This window comes from Aotus nancymaae, unplaced genomic scaffold (genome assembly GCF_030222135.1).
Source record: "Aotus nancymaae isolate 86718 unplaced genomic scaffold, 86718_ANA_hifiasm-v0.15.2.pri h1tg000158l, whole genome shotgun sequence".
Taxonomy (NCBI): domain Eukaryota; kingdom Metazoa; phylum Chordata; class Mammalia; order Primates; family Aotidae; genus Aotus; species Aotus nancymaae.
In genome coordinates, this window is record NW_026988573.1 from 237,283 (window position 1) to 257,128 (window position 19,846).

Sequence of the window (19,846 nt, forward strand, 5' to 3'; positions counted from 1 at the left end):
AAACATAGCCTCAGGGGAAAAAATCACAGCAAAATGAAATTGTATGACAAATGACATGTCTGTAGTAATGATTACACAGTTTCTATTATTCTAGATATACAGGTAGCTCACAGGAATTCTGTCTGTCTGGTCCCACTGCCTTTATGATGGAGAAAAAAAATAGTTAACAGAGAACAACAGTGCCTGAACCATCAGGCCCCTGTCCCCCACAGCCTCACCTCTGAACTCATCTTTCCAACTCTGTGTTTAAGCCACAAGCTGCTTGTTTTGGTTCCTCAAACATGTCACGACCTTTCCCCGCAGCTCTCCATGAAATGCTCTCCACTGCCTGCCCACCCTCCCTGCCTCCTGCCATCCTTCAGAGCTTGGTTTGAAGATCTGTCACCCCGGCTAAAGTGCAATGGCATGATCTCGGCTTACTGCAATCTCTGCCTCCCAGGTTCAAGAGATTCTCCTGCCTCAGCCTCCAAAGTAGCTGGGATTACAGGCATCTGCCACCACACCCAGCTAATTTTTTGTATTTTTAGTAGATATGGGGTTTCACTACGTTGGCCAGGCTGGTCTCGAACTCCTGACCTCGTGATCCACCTACCTTGGCCTCCCAAAGTGCTGGGATTACAGGGGTGAGCCACCGCACCTGGCGAAGATCAGCTCTTCAAGAAAGTTTTCCTTAATTCTTTGGGCTTGCCCTGATTCCTAAGTGATAATACTTTCACATTAAAAAAAATAGTAAGCACTTAATTAGTCATTTAGAGGCTGTCTTCTTTGCTAAAAAAAAAAAAAAAAAAAAAAAGAAAATGAAAACAGGGAAGGAAGAAAAAGATGGGTTATCTGTCTTGTTCCCCTCTGTGTTTCTACCATGAGAAGCCATTAGACTCCATTAGATTGCAGGCTCCACACAAGGGCCTCACAGTGGGGATATCATGTATCCACTGACCTCAAACCAGAAGTCTGCCTCTTTGTGAAAGAAGCTGGATATGCCTTGTTAGTGTCCAACAAGGAGTGAACATTCTGCAATACACTGGAATAAATTTCATAAGCCACTAACGTTAATACATATAGGGTGTGTGCACTTGGAAATTAAAATACAGTAATAGAGGCACACTTTCCAAAAGAGATGGTTAAAAATATAATTTTGCAAACATGTCTCATTGCTCTCTTTGCTCTGTATTGCTTCTGGGTTTCACTTCTATATACTGTGATCTGCATTTGCTATTTTTACTTAACAATAGATCTGGGAGATTTCTCTATAGTGGTCTTTAAAGCCTGAACGCTAAGCACATTTTCTACAGAAGTCGCCTAATTTATCCTGGGTAGCAAATACCAGCTGTATTAGACAAGATATATGTTACTCCCCCAAGTCTAACAACCTGGTTGCACTGCTACATCCTTTCTCTTGCTGCAACAAAGGAAATGTCCCTTGTTCTGTCAAAGGCTATTTCCTTCCTTTACAGGAAGGAAAATGTGTGCTGGCTCCCAATCCCCTCCTACCTTCTCAGAGAGATGGTGGTTCCCCAGGTATCCCATCTCCCTCCTGTATCTTCAGCCTGTCTTTTCGAGCAAAACACCAACAATATTTAATCTCCTCTAACTTAAAAAAAAATGCAACTGTCCTCTAACCCTAAAGTCTCATCCAGCTGTTCTCTTTCTTCCCCTTCACGGCAACGTTTCCTGATAGGGAAATCACTCTCTCCATTACCTCACCTTCCACCCACTTCTTAACCCACATCCTTGTAGCTTCCACCCCACTACTCCATTGAGACTGCTCCAGCAAGAGTATCTGTGTCCCTAAAGCCACTAACTTCAACAGATAGTTTTCAGACCCATCTTTTCGGACCTCTTAATAATCATGAGCAGAGCAGATGATTTCTTTTTTGGAGACGGAATCTCACTCTGTCACCTTGTCTGGAGTAAAGTGGCGTGATCTCGGTTCACTACAACCTCTGCCTCCTGGGTTCAAGTGATTCTCCTGCCTCAGTCTCCAGAGTAGCTGGGATTACAGGCACACATCACCACATCGAGCCAATTTTTGTATTTTTGGTAGAGACCGGTTTTGCCTTGTTGGCCAGGCTGGACTCAAACTCCTGACCTCAGGTGACCCACCTGCCTTAGCTTCCCAAAGTGCTGAGATTACAGGTGTAAGCCACAGCACCCGCCTTGATTTCTTTTTCCTTACTTTTTTTTTTTTTGGAGACAAAGTCTCAGTCTGTTGCCCAGGCTAGAGTGTAGTGGTGCAATCTCCGCTCACTGCAACCTCCACCTCCCGGGTTCGATTCTCGTGCCTCAGCCTTCCAAGTAGCTAGGATTACAGGTGCCTGCCACTATGCCTGGCTAAGTTTTATAGTTTTAGTAGACACGGGGTTTCGTCATTTTGGCCATGCTGGTCTCAAACTCCTGACTCAGGTGATCCACCTGAGGCCTCTTAAAGTGCTGGGATTACAGGCGTGAGCCACTGTGCCAGCCGATTTCTTTAAATAATATTTCCTCTTCCATCAGTTCCTTTTCTTTTTTGTAAATACCTCCTAGGCTGCTCTCTGGAGCCCAGTACAACCTTCTAAATATATAGTCTCTACCTGCTAAAACTTTTCAGGGTTCCCGTTATACTTAAGTCAAAATCCTTACAGATCTGCAAGAGTCTTCATTTCTTCATAATCTAGCCTAGAGGTGGAGAGGTAGGTCCATGCCTATCTCTCTCTGGGTTTCAGGAACCCTGCTTTCAGTTCCTAGAATATACTACCTTCCCTTTCGTCTCAGGGACTTTGCAAAAATAGCTCATTCTGCCAGGAATGCTCTTCCTCCGCATTACCTTTTCTGCCCTTTAACTGGTCCAAGTATGAAAGCCACTTTCTCAAGAGGACCTCTCTTAACAGCGTTTCCCAACAATCAGCAGCTTCCTCATCGCGCTTTTGGCAGTTATGATATGATCGGCTTCTTGAGGGCTAGAATCTTGCCCATCTTGCTCCCAAACTGCTCGATACATATCGAACAAACGGATATGCATTTAACCCCCCTTACTCGGAACATACACTTCCCAGGGTACGTGCCCAAGCCTCGTCCCGGATTCTCTCATCGCCTTTGGGGTGCGAGAGAGATCCGCTCTACTCCCGGGTGGGCGCTCCGGGGCTAAGAGGGGAGGAACTAACCAGATGTGAATTCTGCACCTTCTCAGTCCCAAAGACCCAAGCCTCGGCCGGGCGCGGTGGCTCACGCCTCCCAGCATTCTGGGAGGCCGAGGCGGGTGCATCGCCTGAGGTCAGGAGTTCGAGACCAGCATGGCCAAAATGGCGAAATCTCGTCTCTACTAAAAATACAAAAATTAGGTGGGCGTGGTGGCCGCGCACCTGTAATCCCAGCTACTCGGGAGGCTGAGGCAGGAGAATAGCTTGAACCCCGGAGGTGGAGTTTGCAGTGATCCGAGGCAGCGCCACTGCACTCCAGCCTGGGCGACAGAGCGAGACTCTGTCTCAAAAGCAAAACAAAACCCCCCCACAAAAACCAGAAACAACAAAGCGCTTTCAACTTACCCTCCGAAAGCGCCGCCACCTTTCTTTCAACCCGGAAGTGCTGTTGTAGAGGAAGCGGAAGTAGTCTTGCGTCATCTTCCGGCCCACTTGGCGTCATGTTGCCATGGTAACACGGCTGCCGCTAGGCCCTGAACGCGCGCACAGTTGCCTACCCATTTTCTTTCTGGGTCCTTTAGAGGTCAGGTTGAGTAGAGTATACTCCTAAAACGAAGAAAGTAGGACAGAATCCCTCCATTGACGTACTAATGCATGCATGCATTCCATTTATTTCAGTTTTTGGTGAACTCCAGGAGCAACTTGGGAAGACAGATGACAAATCAACTAATTTCAGATTATCTTGTAAGGAAAATAAAATAGGGTAACATGATGGAGAGTGACTAGGGAGTGGCTGCTACTTTAGATGTAAGGGAGGGCTCACTGAGGAGTGACATTTGAGCTGAGTTCTAAATGAAATGTGCAGGCAAAAAATCTAGGCAGAAGAGTGTTCCAGGATGGAAGTGAGTGCAAAAGTCCTGAACTTGGTTGCTGGAGGACCTGGGAGAAGGCCGTAGCAGCTGGAGCACAGTGAATGCAGGGAAGAGTGGTGGGAGATGATGTCAGAGGTCTGCAAGGGCTAGCCGGTGCAGAGTCTGATGGATGTTAACCTTGGATGAAGTCTCAGAAGGCTGGAGCTAGCAAGAGTTTTGGAGATCTAACCCAGTCTTCCCATTTCAAAAGAGTCCTGAAGAGACTTAGCTGAAGGGGAAGCTTTAACTTGGCCGTAATTCGAGGCCATTATATTTACCAACCAAACCTTTAATCTTTTTGGATGGTGAACGTATATGATATAGGCAACAAGTTTTCTCACTTAATGCTTGTAGGTATCTATGAGGTATTATTAGCCCCACCTTGTAGATGAGAAACCTGGGTTTACAGTAACTTGTCCAAGGTGACTTACATGGGCCAGCCAGCAATCAGACCTGTGCTCTTTCTACTACTCCATTATCTTGCCCCTCACTGTTCTATCTGACTTCTATGTGATCTGCCAAGTGACTTTGATTAAAAAATGCACAACCGGCCAGGCGCGGTGGCTCACACCTGTAATCCCAGCACTATGGGAGGCCAAGGCGGGTGGATCATGAGGTCAGGAGATTGACATCATCCTGAGCAACATAGTGAAACACCATCTCTATTAAAAATACAAAAATTAGCTGGGCGTGGTGGCACGTGCCTGTAGTCCCAGCTACTTGGGAGGCCAAGGCAGGAGAATTGCTTGAACCAGGGAGTCAGAGGTTGTAGTGAGCCGAGATCATGGCAATGCACTCTACCCTGGCGACAGAGGGAGACTCTTTCTCAAGCAGGTTGGAGAAACGATGAGCATATATATACACTCGTGTTGCCATGCAAAGGCTGCTCCGGGACATGGATGTGCAGTTGGAATTCCCTCTGCAGAAGTCTGTAAATGTGTTGTTGTCCACTGTTGACATGTAAGGCCTTGAAGTCCAGGTTCGTCATGGGTGTCACTTGTTCTGTGGTGAGCCCACTTACCTAGAGCCTTGTGGTGCTTGCTAGTGGTGCATGAATGAACCCACAAAAGGCTGGCACTAGAGGAGAGATTAGAGATCATTCAGGTTAGTGGTTTCCAATCCTCCTCCAACTGCACCAATCACCTGAGAAGTTTTTTTTTTTAATGCAGATTTTCAACTTTGCAATGCATTTTATATTAAACACTATTGTATCACATTAAAATCTTCGGACATGATAATGACTGTGTAGTTATACATGGGAATGTCCTTGCTACGTGATGAAGTACCTAGGGTTAAATATAATATTGACAGATATTTTCAAGCGATTCTGTAATGTGTGCATGTGCATGCTCACACACTCACAGAGAGAGAGAGAGAGAGAGCAAGAAAATGTGGCTGGTGCTGGGGACTGGTGAATCTGTTAGTCCAAACTACACCAGTTTGTGAGTCCCCTGCCATTTCGCAGAACTTAGTTAAAATGAAACATTCCATGGGGGTTCAGGCCATGAGAAACAGCCTGCCCTTTATCATATTCTGCTGGGAGAAAATGCCAGGAACATCACATTCTGCTAGAACAATGGCCAAACTGCCTCATCATGGGAATACCTTATCAACATCTTCCCGGGCAGCAGGCCATACCCCCCATGCCCCTCCCCACCCAGGCCTATAATTGCCCCAGCCTGTAAGCAGCAGTGGGCACTGGCATTAAGCTGGTCTCCCACCTTTTCAGGTCTTATGCTGGACAGAAAGCCTGCATTTGCTGCTGGACAGAAAGCCAGTATTTGCTGCAGAGCCGCCTCTCTCTCTCTCTCTCTCTCTCTCTCTCTCTCTGTCTTTCTTTAACCCTCGCCTTCCCTTCAAAACCTAACAGAATCTAGGTGAAGCCTATGTGGATTTTCATTGTATTCTTCTTTTGACTTTCAACTTTTCTGTAGGTTTGAACTTTTTCAAAAAGTTGGGGGTGGGTGGGTAAGGGCATTTTTAAAAATGTAGTATCTGGCCTGGTGAGGTGGCTCATGTCATCATCAGAGCAAGATTCCGTCTCTTAAAAAAAAAAAAAAGAGGAGAGCCTCAGATGCCATTTCCAGATTTCTGATTCAGTGAGTCTGGGGTGAATCCTGTGAATCTTCGTTTTTGCTTTTTTGGCACATGGTCTCATTCTGTCATCCAGACTGGAGTGTAGTTGCCCAAACACGGCTCACTGTAGTCTCAGCCTCTTCAAGCGATCCTCCTGCCTCAGCCTCCCCCATAGCTGGGCCTCCAGGTGTGTGCCACTACACCTGGCTAATTTCTTAAATTGTTGGTAGGGATGAGACCGCACCATGTTGCCCAGGCTGGTCTCAAACTCCTGGGCTCAGGCCATCCTCCCTCCTAGGCTTCCCAAAGCAATGGGATTACACGGGTGAGCCACCAAGCCCAGCCCAAATCTACATTTTTCAATTTCCCTTCATTCTGTTGCTTAGATTTGGGAACATTGATCTAATCCTACTCTAGACTTTCCTTGTCACCCATCTCACAGGAAGAAGAAGAAAACAGCCCTTAGGATCCAAGAGGGTGACTCGCTTGAGTCCACTCAGTGGGTAAGCATCAGCATCAGGGTTGGAATGCGTTTTGTGCTGTCTCAGGTGTGTGGGGGGCGCAGGGAGCAGAGGTGGGGACAGGTTGTGAGTAGAACGGGGGTGGGAGGAGGATGGAGTCTTTGACTTGGAAGGCAAGTGTAAATGACCCTCTAGAGCCATGCCACTTTGAACACAACCCACTGGAGATTCTCGGTTCTCCTATATCGATTAAGGAAAACTCCAAGCAAGTCCACACTGGTAGCCACCAAGAGTTTCTCGAAAGAAAAGGACAAACCGAACCGGGCACTGTTGGCGTCCCGTCGCCAAGGAGACGGGCCGTTGCAATCGTCCTCCAGGGGTGGCCTTGATTTTCTTTCCTCTCCCAGTTCGCAGCACGAAGCCCAGGAGACGTCCTGAGGATCCGGTGGGGCTTCCGCAGGGCTTCAGGGCTCCTTGCAACGAGGGCCCGGCGTGGTGGGGGGCGTACCTGGCTCCGGAGTGGTTCCGGCATCCGAGTCCCCCCCCCCGCAGGGTCCCGGTGGTGCGGCCCAGATCGCGAGGCAGGAGCCTCGGAGCTCCCGGCTGGCCCCGACGTGGGGAAGCGCGCCTGACCCAGCCCTCAGGCCGGCTCCCCGGAGCCCCCAGGGATGCCAGAGGCCAGGAGCTCCCGCCAGGACCTCACGCGATGGAAGGAGCAGCAGCAGCCTGTGCGCCGCACGGTCAGCCAGATCTGCCCGCCCCCGCGGCGGCCCCTGACCGTGGCCGACATCCGTCCCGGCATGGAGAACGAGCGGCTGGGGGTCGTGCGGGACTCCATGTTTCAGAACCCGCTCATCGTCAAGGTGAGCACCCCACGCTCACCTCGCTTTCGCGCTCGCCGGCTCAGGGCACCCGCGCCGCTGGGGGTCCCCACCCTCCGCGCCCTGGCCCCGCGGCCCCGGGTCCGAGCGCAGAGCGGGAAGCTCCAGCTCTGGTACAGACAGGCCTGGACCCCCGTGCCGGTCGCGTCGCCTCTCTGAGCCTCGGTTTCCCCATCCTCAAAATGGGATGATAATGGCATCACTAAAGGGACTGATGGGGAAGATTGAATAGGGTAATTTCTGTGGAACCCCAGGACAGCGCCTGACAAGGGGTAAGGCTGCAGTGGGGGGCTGCTGTGGTTTCCCACAGAGTGAACCCATAGGGTGACAGATTGCATACACCCAGCCTAAGTCCTGGCTGCCAGCCCTCCCAGGCTAAAGTCCGCCTCTCCGGTTCCCCTGCAAGCCTGGGCAACGTCTACGCAGCGGGGGCTCCGAGTCTGTCCGGAAGTACACGTCGTAAGTTCATTTCTGTCCAATCACACTCATTCTTACCCAAATCACAAGCCTCGGGGCGAATTTATCTTTCGCCACTGGAGGGCAGTGAGCCTTTAAAAATGCGCTCCGCGTCCCAGGTGCGGGAGTGGAAGGCGCAGGTGGTAGCGGTGGATTCAGCAACAATTATTTGTGTGACCGCCAGGCGCCGGGTAGAGCTCAGAGGTGGTGGTGGCGGTTTGTTTTTGTTTTCGGGAAAAGGGAACCCTTGCTAGAATTAACTGAGTTAATTGGTTCCTGGCAACATTGCCTTCCCTAAACTATGTCCCGCAGAGGAGGGCTGGCTTACCACACTCGTGCCTTTCCATCGAATAAGGCCCCTTTCTCAGCCCCTCCCCTCCCAAAGTGGAACAAGGTCCTTCACTTCTAGGTGAGAAGAGCCACTCTCCGTGGACAGGCAGGGCAGGCAGGGGGGGCTCACTATCCTGGGATCAAGGAGAGAATCACGTCCGCCACGTCTGGCTATCTGCGTTAAGGTTAGGTCGTTGCTGTTCAAGTAGTTAGTGGTGAGCCAATTTCTTCCTACTGAAGGGTAAAGTGAGGGCGTGTGGAGTTATTCTCCATGGTGAATTAGGGTGCGGTGCCCACCTGAGCGGTACGTACATACACACACATACATGCATATAGGCATTTGTGTATGCACCCATATGCATAGTTTACATCTGTCATGTATACGTGTGCATATGTGTAAAATGTATGTACACATATGTGTACATTTCCCTCTTCTTTTCCTTTTTCCTTTTGCTTCCCCCGCCCCACCCAGCTCTATTAAGGACAACATTTGGCCTCTGGGTGGCACTAGCTGAACAGCTTTCAGGACCAATTCAATCCCTGATTTCTGAACCCAAGCTTAGGAAAATGTACAGGAAATGACTCACCGGCGACTGGGGTTCTGTCTTCAGGGCACAAGATGCAGAGTAGGTCTGCCCTGGCCCCTGGTGACCATGGCCGAGCATCAGGGACCCATGTCTAGGCTCCCGCTCTCTGGTGATGGAGCCTGGGGTTCTTTGCTTCCATCAGGGGCCGCCAGGGGGCAGCCTTTACCTCTGACTTTCCTCCGTGGGTTCTTCAGGGTCTGTAAGGTACCTTCTGGGGCAGTTAAGACGACGTCCACTTTTCAGTATTTACCATGTCATAGAGTATTAGACTATCTTATAACTTTAGAGGTCAAAACCTGACCTAAATAAAAGTTGGCAGAGAAATTGACCACAAGAGGGAACCTTGACTGTTACCAGACCCCTTTTGCAAAATGAGCACAGAGGCCACCTCTGTTGGGTTTTTTTTGCTCAAGGTTTTGGCAGAGCTTGGGTTTGCAGCCACCTTCACTAACTCCCAGCCCAGCATTATTTTTACCACTCTAAGCAGCTTCCTGTATTAGTTTTTTTTAATTATGAAAAAACTTTGGGGTTTTTAACTTTAAGGAAAAAGAGAAAATGGAAAATATGTGAGGTTGTAGAGCTTTAAGATGCTTTTCTTTTCATGTTATGGGATATTTCTACTGAGCTTGGCTTGTGGATTTCTTCACTGTGGCATGTCAGTTTCACCATCATGGATTTTCACGTCTCGGTGGTAGTGTGTGCCTCCCCACTGTGTGTGGTAGAGGTTGGGAGTGCATTCTGCCTTGGTGTCTTTAGGAGAGTGATTAGAACTAAAGCATATTTTGGTTTTATCTAAGTCTGAACCTGAAGGTGTGCATCTGTATTGGAAGACTGTGGCACCTTAGAAATAGGCATTTATTCTACCATATTGGGGGATTGTTTCTTGCGTCGTTTTCTCCAATGAATAGGATCAGCATCTTTTTAAAATTAAAATGTAAAAACACTGACTGAACAAACCTAGCAGTGTTATTTCACATCCATAGAATTTACCAGGCTGTGTACAAATCAGTTATTCAAGAACATGTCTGCAGGATACCACAGTAACCAACTGAAAAGTGAAAAACGGAGACATCCACGCAGGTATTTACAAATGCTCAACAACCATTTGCCTCATTTAAAACCAAGTCAACTGGTTATTTAATGGGAGTGATTGAATCAAGTCGGTGCTTTATGTGGCCACAAACGATGTATCTATTTGCCATTAGAAAAGGTTTCTGCTCTCGTGTAGGCAGTGATGTGTAGTTAGCCAGTTTTCCTTCGAATGTGACTCTCTGGGAAGAATAAAATTAAATAGAGAAAGAACCAAGCTTCTCCCTGCTTGATTCTCATTTCCCCAGAATTCTGTGACTCCACATAGAATCCTGCTACAATAGCCTTCAAGACTCCTTCACAAAACCTGTCAGGGTGGCACCTTTCCTGCCATCGGAACTCAGCTGATAACCTGTCAATACAATTATAGGGAGAGACTGTTTGGTTTGCTCCCCTGACAGCCTTGAATCTTCTGTCAGCCTGGAGAGGCTGCCTATGTACAGGGGTGGAATTTGTGGAATCGAGCACTCTTAGGAATAGTGCAAATGATCGCGGCATCCGATTTTTTCATAATTTCTTACTGGCTTTGTTTTTCTGTGCAGTTTTATGTCACCAATAAGAAGTGCATGCATTTGCAAAATAGAGTCATAGAGTAGACACAGCCTTTGGGGCTGGAAGGAATCTTACAGATATCTAACTAGTCCACCTCCTCTTTGGAGGAGATCAAGGCCCAGGAGGGAACAGACTCATCCGAGGTGCTATCCTCACCTGGTGGCAGAAGGGGGATAAGACTCAGGTCTCTCCTGGCTTCCAGCCCCGTGTTCTTTTGGCCACAACATACAGTTAATTAACCAATGACAATTCAGGTTGGTAACATCTTGTATAGCAGGCCGTCAAAAAGTGTTCACAGATGAATCAGATTCCAGTATCATTTCATTCAGTGTTCCTTCCAGAGTGAGCTCTACTGATTTCTTAGGACTTTTTGCAGCCAAGAAATATTTGTTGGAGGTTTACTAAGTGTGCAGCACCACCCTAAGCTTTCTTGGGGGCATAGAAACGGGGTTAGAATTCAGCGTTGCTGCGTTTCACAGGAGTTAACCGTTTACTATTTAGCTGGGGAGATGGTATATATACACACATTTATAAATGCAGATAGAGATGAACACACAGAGGCAGGCAGCTTAGCACAGCACCTGACGTAAGGAAGGCTCTTGGGAAATGTTAGCTCTTATTGTTACACACACACACACACACACACACACACATACACACAAGCATGCATGCACAAATAAGACAGACGTTGTGATGGGTCCCCACCCCCATAAGTTTTTGAGTGAGCTGCATTGCCCAGCAGAGTTCAGATTTTCAGGAAGGGAGCTCAGGGCAGGTCCCAGGGACCTGGAACCAGACCTTGCAAAGTGAAAAAGCAGAGTCGGGAAGGTCATTCAGCTCAGTTCCGCCCTCCTCAGACCCTAAATGTTTGTGGGTTTTCACCCCAACTTGAGTCCTAGTTTACAAGACCCAGTGCTGCTGCTGGGATCATTATCATGATCATCACGAGGAAGCGTTTATTTAGAGCCAGTGTGTTCAAATTGGGTGCTCTACAGAATTAGGCAACCACAGCGTGCCCACTAATAGCTTAACATCTCTAATAAATATTGATGCCGGCGAACATAAAGGCACGGAGAGAGACCAACACAAAGACGGCCAGCAGATAAAAGCGCAGTCGTACAAATATCCCAGCGCGGGTCAGTATTTTTATTACATTTGAGTACAATGTGAAAATGTTACATGCAGCTTTATTGTTGAGGAGAATATACCCCTGATTGCTCCAATCCGTTTACATTCAATTACAATGTAATAGGAGAAAATAAACCCTTAGGAAGGGATTAAAAATCGAGCTGCCCATCCTAATGGCCCCGTCTTGGCGGGCCAGTGGGCCGTTTCATTTTTCTGGGGAGTGCTGTGGGTTTATCCATCCTTGCGACTCTCTCCTTCTTGGTCCTTTTTCCCTTTTTTTTTCTTTTTAAATCAAAGCCTCCCGATTCCGGGTGCCCAGGCACATCCTTCAGTGACTCGGGCTGAGGCAGGAAACTCACCCCCCTGCCCAGCCCCATGGCCATTTCGGAAAGCCGAGCTGTCCCCTCCACTGGCTTGTCACCACCGTGGGGCAGCCGCTGCCCTGACGGAGGAGTCTGCTGTCCTCTTTGTCCCTCTGAAGAAGGTGTGCTTTGGCTCTGAAGCATTAATTAAGAGCGGACCTCAGCACTTGGGTTCCTCCTGTTGAACTCAGCACCTCCCCATTACGTGGCTCTCAGAACACTGCGGTGGCGTGGTGGGAAGGCCATTTCTCCAGGAAGAATTCTGAGGCCAGAGTGAACTAATCAGAGGTCCCTTCTCACACCTTCCAGAGCATTCCAGGCTCAAGTGTTGGTCACTGTATAATTCTGCCTGCTTGTTCCTTATTTTGAGAGACAAAGTTTCCTTCGTTTACAGCTGACCCCTTGCGGACGAAATTTCAAAACCCCATTATTTATTTATTTATTTATTTTTGAGAAGGAGTCTTGCTCTGTTGCCAGGCTGGAGTACAGTCGTGCAATCTTGGCTCACTGCAACCTCCATCTCCTGAGTTCAAGAGATTCCCCTGCCTCAGCCTCCTGAGTAGCTGGGACTACAGGTCCACGCCACCACGCCTGGCTAATTTTTTGTATTTTATTTAGTAGAGACAGGGTTTCATTATGGCCAGGCTGGTCTTGAACTCCTGACCTTGTGATCCGCCCACCTCGGTCTCCCAAAGTGCTGGGATTACAGGCATGAGTCACCGTGCCTGGCCAAAACCCCATTTTCTATTGCAGTGGTTTGCAAACTGTTCTGTGGTCTTCAGGAGCATTGGAGGTCTCATAAAATGTCTGATTCAAAAAGCCTTTTAAGAAAATGCGTCTTTAAAGTTTAATAAAAAATCAATACAGTTAAATGTAATTTATATGAAATGCTAACAGTGGAGACCACCATCATGTGAGCTATGCTTGGAGTTTGCTAGTTTTGGGGTGTTAGCTCTGTGTTTGTGTGTAGAGTGCTTGTAAATGTGTCACAGACAATGACGATTATAACCAAGCATAAGACTTTGAGGCTGAGTGAATCTGTTAGAGTAGGACAGTGTGCAGAAGGCTTTGCAATGGTTTCTGCGACCTAGGCTGTTGTTAAACCTTAGACCCATCTGTTGGGCTCTCACGCCTGCTTCAAGACTAAGGTTGGCTGGGCAAAAGCAAGGGAAGGCACACAGTCACACTCATCCAGTGTCTGGTTGATTTTAGCCTGTACTAAACTGTTGAGTGCTTCTCATCTGATCTTTTGTATTCGTTCGTTTTTTGTTTTTTGACTGAGTTTTGCTCTTGTTGCCCAGGCTGAAGTGCAATGGTGCCATCTCCGTTCATCGCAACCTGCATCTCCTGGGTTCGAGCAATTCTCCTGCCTCAGCCTCCCAAGTAACTGGGATTACAGGCACGCACCACCATGCCCTGCTAATTTTGTATGTATTTTTTTAGTAGAGACAGGGTTTCTCCATGTTGGTCAGGCTGGTCTCAAACTCTCGACCTCAGGTGATCCACCCACCTCAGCCTCCCAAAGTTCGGATTACAGGCATGAGCCACCGCGCCTGGCCTCTTTCTTTCTTTTTTTTTTTTTTGAGACAGAATCTCACTCTGTTGCCCAGGCTGGAGTGCAGTGGTGTGATCTTGGCTCACTGCAGCCTCCACCTCCTGGGTTCAAGCGATTCTCCTGCCTCAGCCACCTGAGTAGCTGGGATTACAGGCATACACCACCATGCCTGGCTAATTTTTGTATTTTTAGTAGAGACGGGGTTTCACTGTGTTGGTCATGCTGGTCTCGAACTCCTAACCTCAAGTAATCTGCCTGCCTTGGCCTCCAAAGTGCTGGGATTACAGGTGTGAACCACCGCACCCAGCTGACCTTTTGTATTAGTTTCTTAAAATGCCAGCATTCGTTGGTCGTTGGAAATGATTCGACTTTAAATAAAATTGTCCCTGGAATCTTCCTTCAAGTTCCTGCATCCGTATGTGAGGACCACAGTCTAAATGAGGAGGGCTGTTAAAATGATTCCAGCCTGCAGCTTTTGTTTAAACACAACCACAAAAGATATAGAAATAGGCTGGTTGCCCAGGCAGATAGCAAACTGCAGCTAGTTCAGCAGAGAGGAAGGCCAGCAGAGTGGCGTAGATGCCCGGCTTTGGAGCAAACAGATCCCAGCGTGAGTTCTGCCTCACTCTGTACTTACTGGCTCTGCTATCCGAGTGAGGCTACTCATCCTTTAAGCCTCAGTTTCCCCTACTTTAAAATGGAATGGTAGTAGCACCCCAGCATGGGAGAGTTTTGAGGATTCAGTGGGACATGCAGGCAGGATCTGGCCCAGGAGAGAGCTTAATAGTTGAGCATTTTGTTATTTTCCACTATCCCGAGTCCAGATATTTATGCTTCTCAAAGCTTCCTTATTGGCCTCAGCAACTGACTTTAAGTAAACCTTAAACATCTGAACTTAAATGGAGAATGAGACAAATCCACCTAACTGCTTACATTTTTCCCCCTTTCTGTACTCACTGAAAAATACTGTCACCCACCTCATCTCATGTTTCCTGTGGCCATGTACCCTGGGGCAGATGGGCGTGCCCTAGTTGAGAGTGAAGCCATCCAATTTCTAGCACTCATGCCGAGCTTACATTTGAGGGTTCTTGGGCAAGTGGTTTAATTTCTCAGCTTGAGTTTCCTCATTTGGAGAGCTTGCGTACTAAGACCTACCCCACCTACATCTCGAGGTTGTAATGTGGTTGGATTCAAATGAGATATTATATGATGGAAGAGATTATGGCATCGTGGAACGAGGCCAGGAGTGTTTTGTTTGTTTTGAGTCGGAGTCTTGCTCTGTTGCCAGGCTGGAGTGCAGTGGCATGATCTCAGCTCACTGCAACCTCCGCCTCCAGGGTTGAAGTGATTCTCCTGCCGCAGCCTCCTAAGTAGCTGGGACTACAGGTATGTGCCACCATGCCCGGCTAATTTTTATATTTTTAATAGAGACAAGGTTTCACCATGTTGGCCAGGATGGTCTTGATCTCTTGACCTTGTGATCCACCTGCCTCGGCCTTCCAAAGTGCTGGGATTACAGGCGTGAGCCACTGTGCCCGGCCCTTTTTTTTTGAGACAGAGTTTCTCTCTTGTTGCTCAGGCTGGAGTGCAATGGCACGATCTTGGCTCACTGCAGCCTCTGCCTCCTGGGTTCAAGCGATTCTCCTGCCTCAGCCTCCTGAGTAGCTGGGATTACAAGCATGTGCCACCATGCCCGGCTAATTTTTATATTTTTAGTAGAGATGGGGTTTCTCCATGTTGGTCAGGCTGGTCTTGAACTCCTGACCTCAGGTGATCCACCTGATGAGGCCAGGAGTTCTTAATTGAGGGTGGCAATTTTGCTACCCAGGGAACATTGGGCCATGTCTAGAGACGTTTTTGGTTATTACACCTGGGGAGGGGGTCCTAGTGGCATCTGGTGGGCAGAGGCCAGAGATGCTGCTCCGCGTCCTGCTATACACAGGACAGTGCCTCCCCACCCCAAAACAAGGAATTCTCTAGCCCCAAATATCCATAGTGCCAGGGCTGAGAGGCCCCGAACCAGGAGACATAAAGCAGACGTGGGAACTCCGTTATCCTTCACCCATGGTTCATGGTCTCTTGAAGCCTAATGCAAAGACTCTAGACAGAAGACAGTTTGGTTTTAATTGCTTCTCTACCCATTGTTTGCTTCTGATTGTCTTCCTCCCATACATGTTACGGCTATTTAAAATTCCCCTCTTTGAATCCGTTTCCTTTCCCTGAGCGCAGCTTACATAAGTTTGCTAGCTTTTTTCTGAGACTTGTCAATCTCTAGCCTCACCCATGTTGTCGTTTAAAAAACTAAAAAGCGTTTCCAGCAATCCATACAGTGTGGCTCAATAATTCATTAGATAAACTAATTAGCAAAGGGGCCGATTTGTTGAGTAATCACTGACCGGTAGACAAGCTTTGTTTCCCTGGTGCACCAACTTCCAAGTGTTCCGTTTGGTTTTCCTCAGCATGAACTAATCTAAGATTTAAAACAAAATTGATTTAGTACACCAGAAATTAAACTCACAGTGGGCCAGGGCCCCATCACAGACTTCATGCTCTCATTGTGACACTAAATACAGCATTTCAGGGAAGCAAATAAATATGCTTTATAAAGAAAACAGCTGTATTTTTCCACCTATAATCATTTAAAGGCACATCAGGGTTTGGGCAAGAGACTGACAGACATGGGTCAGTGAACAGAAAGGTCAACATGAGTAGCACACAGGAGACAGAATGGCCACCAAAAGGATTGCAGAAAACACATAATGAGCCAAAAAGAGGGGTTTTTGATCTTTTATATGAACCAAACAATACATATTTGGGAGGCCAGTGAACTCAGAAGCATACAAGATAAATTTCTTTGTGTGGATCGAAATCCTTTGTGTTTGTCCAGAAGAATGGAAGTGGAGACTCAGAACTCTTTGATTTCAAGGTATGTGTGCCATTAGTGAGAGGCCACACCGCTGCCAGGTGGCTGGCTGTTTGTAACCAGTAGTGTGGTGGCTAAGCCGGGCCATGGCATCAGAGAAACAGCCCTAGTGAGCCAAAGCTCGGGTGTCACAGCCTCCCACAACGATGGGGCCCCCAAAAGGCAATGAGGGAGGCGATGTTTCGGCCACAGCATTTCTGTGGAGGGAATTAGAAAATTTGCTAGCAGCCTTATTAGTTAATTTTACCGAACAATAGTGAGTTTGGCTGTGTCACCGCATTAAAATGCCATCAAAATGTTCCCATTATGTAGAATTGCATTTATATTTTCCATCTGCCTCCTAGGAGATCTTTAAGAGCCAAGATGTTGGCCTTTTTTTTTTTGGTGTCTGCCTTTAAGACTGCTAATGAGCCCATCGGCCAATGAGCAAATATTTATTGAACACCTACAATGTGCAAGGGACCGTAGGAAACACAAGCGATTGAAGACTTTGTTTCCAAGAAGTTGTAGTCTGATCAGGGAGAACCAGACTTTGCACATTAAAACCCGTTAGTTATTAAAGGTGGGTGGCTAGGGGCAGTGACTTACACCTATAATCCCAGTACTTTGGAAGGCTGAGGCAGGAGGATTGCTTGAGCCCAGGAGTTTGAAACCAGCCTGGGTAACATAATGAGACCTGGCATCCACAAAATTTAAAACAATTAGCTGGGTGTGGTAGTGTGCACCTGTAGTCTCAGCTACTCAGGAAACTGAAGCAGAAGGATTGCCTGAGCCCGGGAGGTTGAGGCTGCAGTGAGCTATGATCACACCACTGTACTCCAGGCTGGGTGACAGAGCAACACCCTGCCTCAAAAATAAGAGAAAATAAAAAGGAAAGAGAGGTGATGAGAGGCCAGAATGCCACATTTAAGAGTTGAGGCAAGAGCAGTGTCGGGGCTTTCCAGGCAGCTCAGAGAGCTGGTGAGGTTGTGCTGGGCCTGTAGGATGGGCTGGATTCCACTGGGGGAACAGGACAGGAAGGGGACACCTGGAGCAAAGGCGCATCACCTGGAATGAGCAAGGTGTTCTCAGCAGGAATAGACACACCTGTAATCCCAGCACTTTGGGAGGCCAAGGTAGGCAGATCACTTGAGGCCAGGAGTTCAAGATCAGCCTGGCCCACATGGTAAAACCCTGTCTCTACTAAAAATACAAAAAAAAAAAAAAAAATTAGCTGGGTGTGGTGGTGCACACCTGTAATCCCAGGTACTCAGGAGGCTGAGGCAGGAGAATCACTTGAACCTAGAAGGCGGAGGTTACAGTGAGCTGAGATTGTGCCACTGCACTCTAGCCTGGGCGACAGAGTGAGACTCTGTCTCAAAAACATAAAAAAAAAAAGAACAGAACAACAGCTCTATGATTCTGTGCATTGATTCACTCACTGCTTTAATTAACAGACATTTTTTGAGTACATACCAGCCACAGTGCCAGGCACCAATGATACAGGGGTAAACACACCCGGATATAGGCTTGTCCTTGAAGAGCTTACAATTTAGCAGGCAGAAGCAGACATAGATGAAAATCAACAGCAAAGTGGTACAGATGTGGCTGCAGCTGTCTGGACAGGATCCATGCCCAGAGCTGAGGGCAGCTCCATCTTTACCTGGACGAGAGGAGAAGAGGAAAGCTTTCATAGGCTGATGGCTTGGGCTGAGTCTTTTTTTTTTTTTTTTTGAGACAGAGTCTTGATCTGTTGCCCAGGCTGGAGTGCAGTGGCATGATCTCAGATCTCAGCTTACTGCAACCTCCGCCTCCCAGGTTCAAGCAATTCTCCTGCCTCAGCCTCCTGAGTAGCTGGAATTACAGGTGCCTGCCACTGCACCTGGCTACTTTTTGTATTTTTAATAGAGATGGGGTTTTACCACGTTGGCCAGGCTGGCCTCGAACTCCTGACCTGAGGTGATCTGCCTGCTTCGGCCTCCTAAAGTGCTGGGATTTCAGGTGTGAGCCACTGCGCCCGGCCTGGGCTGAGTCTTGACACAAAGATTAGGGAGTATGTGTGGGGAACTGAAGAGGTGGGGGCAGAGGGAGATCCAGGTTTTGTTGGGCTTAAAGTTTATGCAATTTTGGGATCCCTCTTTAAGAAACAGAAGGCAAAATTACAAATAATTTTGAAAATTAAGTCCCAAGCCTTGGAATGGGCCCTGTGCTGGAGAGTGATCCCAAAGGTAAAGTTCACTAGTTTCATGGTAAATCAACTCTGGGAGAGGAAAAGCTTCCCAGGAAGAGGGATAGCGTGGTCTTCAGGGCTGGAGTTTGGGGGGCTGCACTCTAGACCGTTAGACCTGAGGATCCTCGGTTCTTGCCCAGGCTTCGTGACATTCAGTCATTCATTCATTTGTTCACTAAGCGTTGCACAGTTCCCACAGGCCAGGCACATGGAGCGCTGGCACCACGGTGAGGCGTTCAGTCTACTGCACACTCTCATTGGCTCTGAAACCTTGAGTGAGTTGCTAGATGTTTCTAAACCTTGATTCTGCACACCTGAAGGGCTTCTCTCCCATCTTTCATTTGCTCATTTGCAAAATGTTTATTGAGGAGCTGTTATGTGTGCTGGGCCTTGGGGAACACCTCAGTGGATAGGACAGTCTTAGTCCCTGCCAGCAGGTGGCCTTCCCTTTTTTTTTTTGAGACAGAGTTTCGCCCTTGTCGCCCAGGCTGGAGTGCAATGGCCCGATCTTAGCTCACTGCAAGCTCCGCCACCCAGGTTCAAGTGATTCTTCTGTTCAGGCTCCCAAGTAGCTGGAATTACAGGCATGCACTACCACGGCCAGCTAATTTTTGTCTTTTTAGTAGAGACGAGGGTTTCACCATGTTGGCCAGGCTGGTGTCGAGTGCAGGGCGCTCAGAGGCTAGGGAAGTCCCACCTGGAGGACGGCATGGATGCTGCGTTTTAGCCCAGCCTTTCGAGCTGAGGGGTCCCAGTCAGTGAAGAGGTGCTGGAAGTAGAGTGTGTATGTGTCCGTGTTCGGGTGGGCAGTGGGACGAGACCGTTCCAGGCAAAATAGGAGATTTGAGAAGACCCAAAGCAAAAAGGAGCCTGGAGCTTTGTACAAAGAGGGCCGGGGGGCTGCAGTGAAGCAGCAGGTGAGGCTGGGCAGGAAGTCAGAGGCCAGGGACACCTGCAGGGGTCAAAGCAGGGGGAAGACACCTAACAGAGTACAAAGGGCTGAGAGACAGGTCCAGAAACCAGCAACAGGCGGCGGGAACCGCACCTCCCTCCCTGTACTGAAGGTGACAACAGGCCGACAAAGGGCTCCACCCTCGGCTGCTGCGTGCTGCGGTGTGACAGCTGGGATGGACCTGTTAGTTGCATCCTGGTCCCTACCCGGGCTGGGCACAGATGGCAGCATGTGTGCCTCCAGGCTGGTTTAGGG

The 19,846-nt window shown here is 48.3% G+C and overlaps 2 protein-coding genes across 10 annotated transcripts in view; one reads left to right on the forward strand and one right to left on the reverse strand.

Moving 5' to 3' along the window:
• Positions 1-3,571, reverse strand: part of TTF1 (transcription termination factor 1) — a 30,734-nt gene extending 27,163 nt beyond the window's left edge. For 7 of the 8 annotated variants that reach the window (XR_010340864.1, XM_064371723.1, XM_064371722.1 and 4 more), the window contains exon 1: positions 3,525-3,571. The gene's annotated coding sequence lies outside the window, so the exon portion shown is untranslated. Of the gene's footprint in view, positions 1-592; positions 736-3,524 lie in introns of those variants that run through there. The other variant, XM_064371720.1, reaches the window with a different exon arrangement.
• A 3,664-nt stretch (positions 3,572-7,235) lies between these two features.
• The window catches only part of CFAP77 (cilia and flagella associated protein 77), a 158,511-nt gene continuing 145,900 nt past the window's right edge, over positions 7,236-19,846 (forward strand). For both annotated transcript variants that reach the window (XM_064371729.1, XM_064371730.1), the window contains exon 1: positions 7,236-7,430. In XM_064371729.1, coding sequence (XP_064227799.1) covers positions 7,236-7,430 — 195 coding nt within the window. The remainder of the gene's footprint in view (positions 7,431-19,846) is intronic.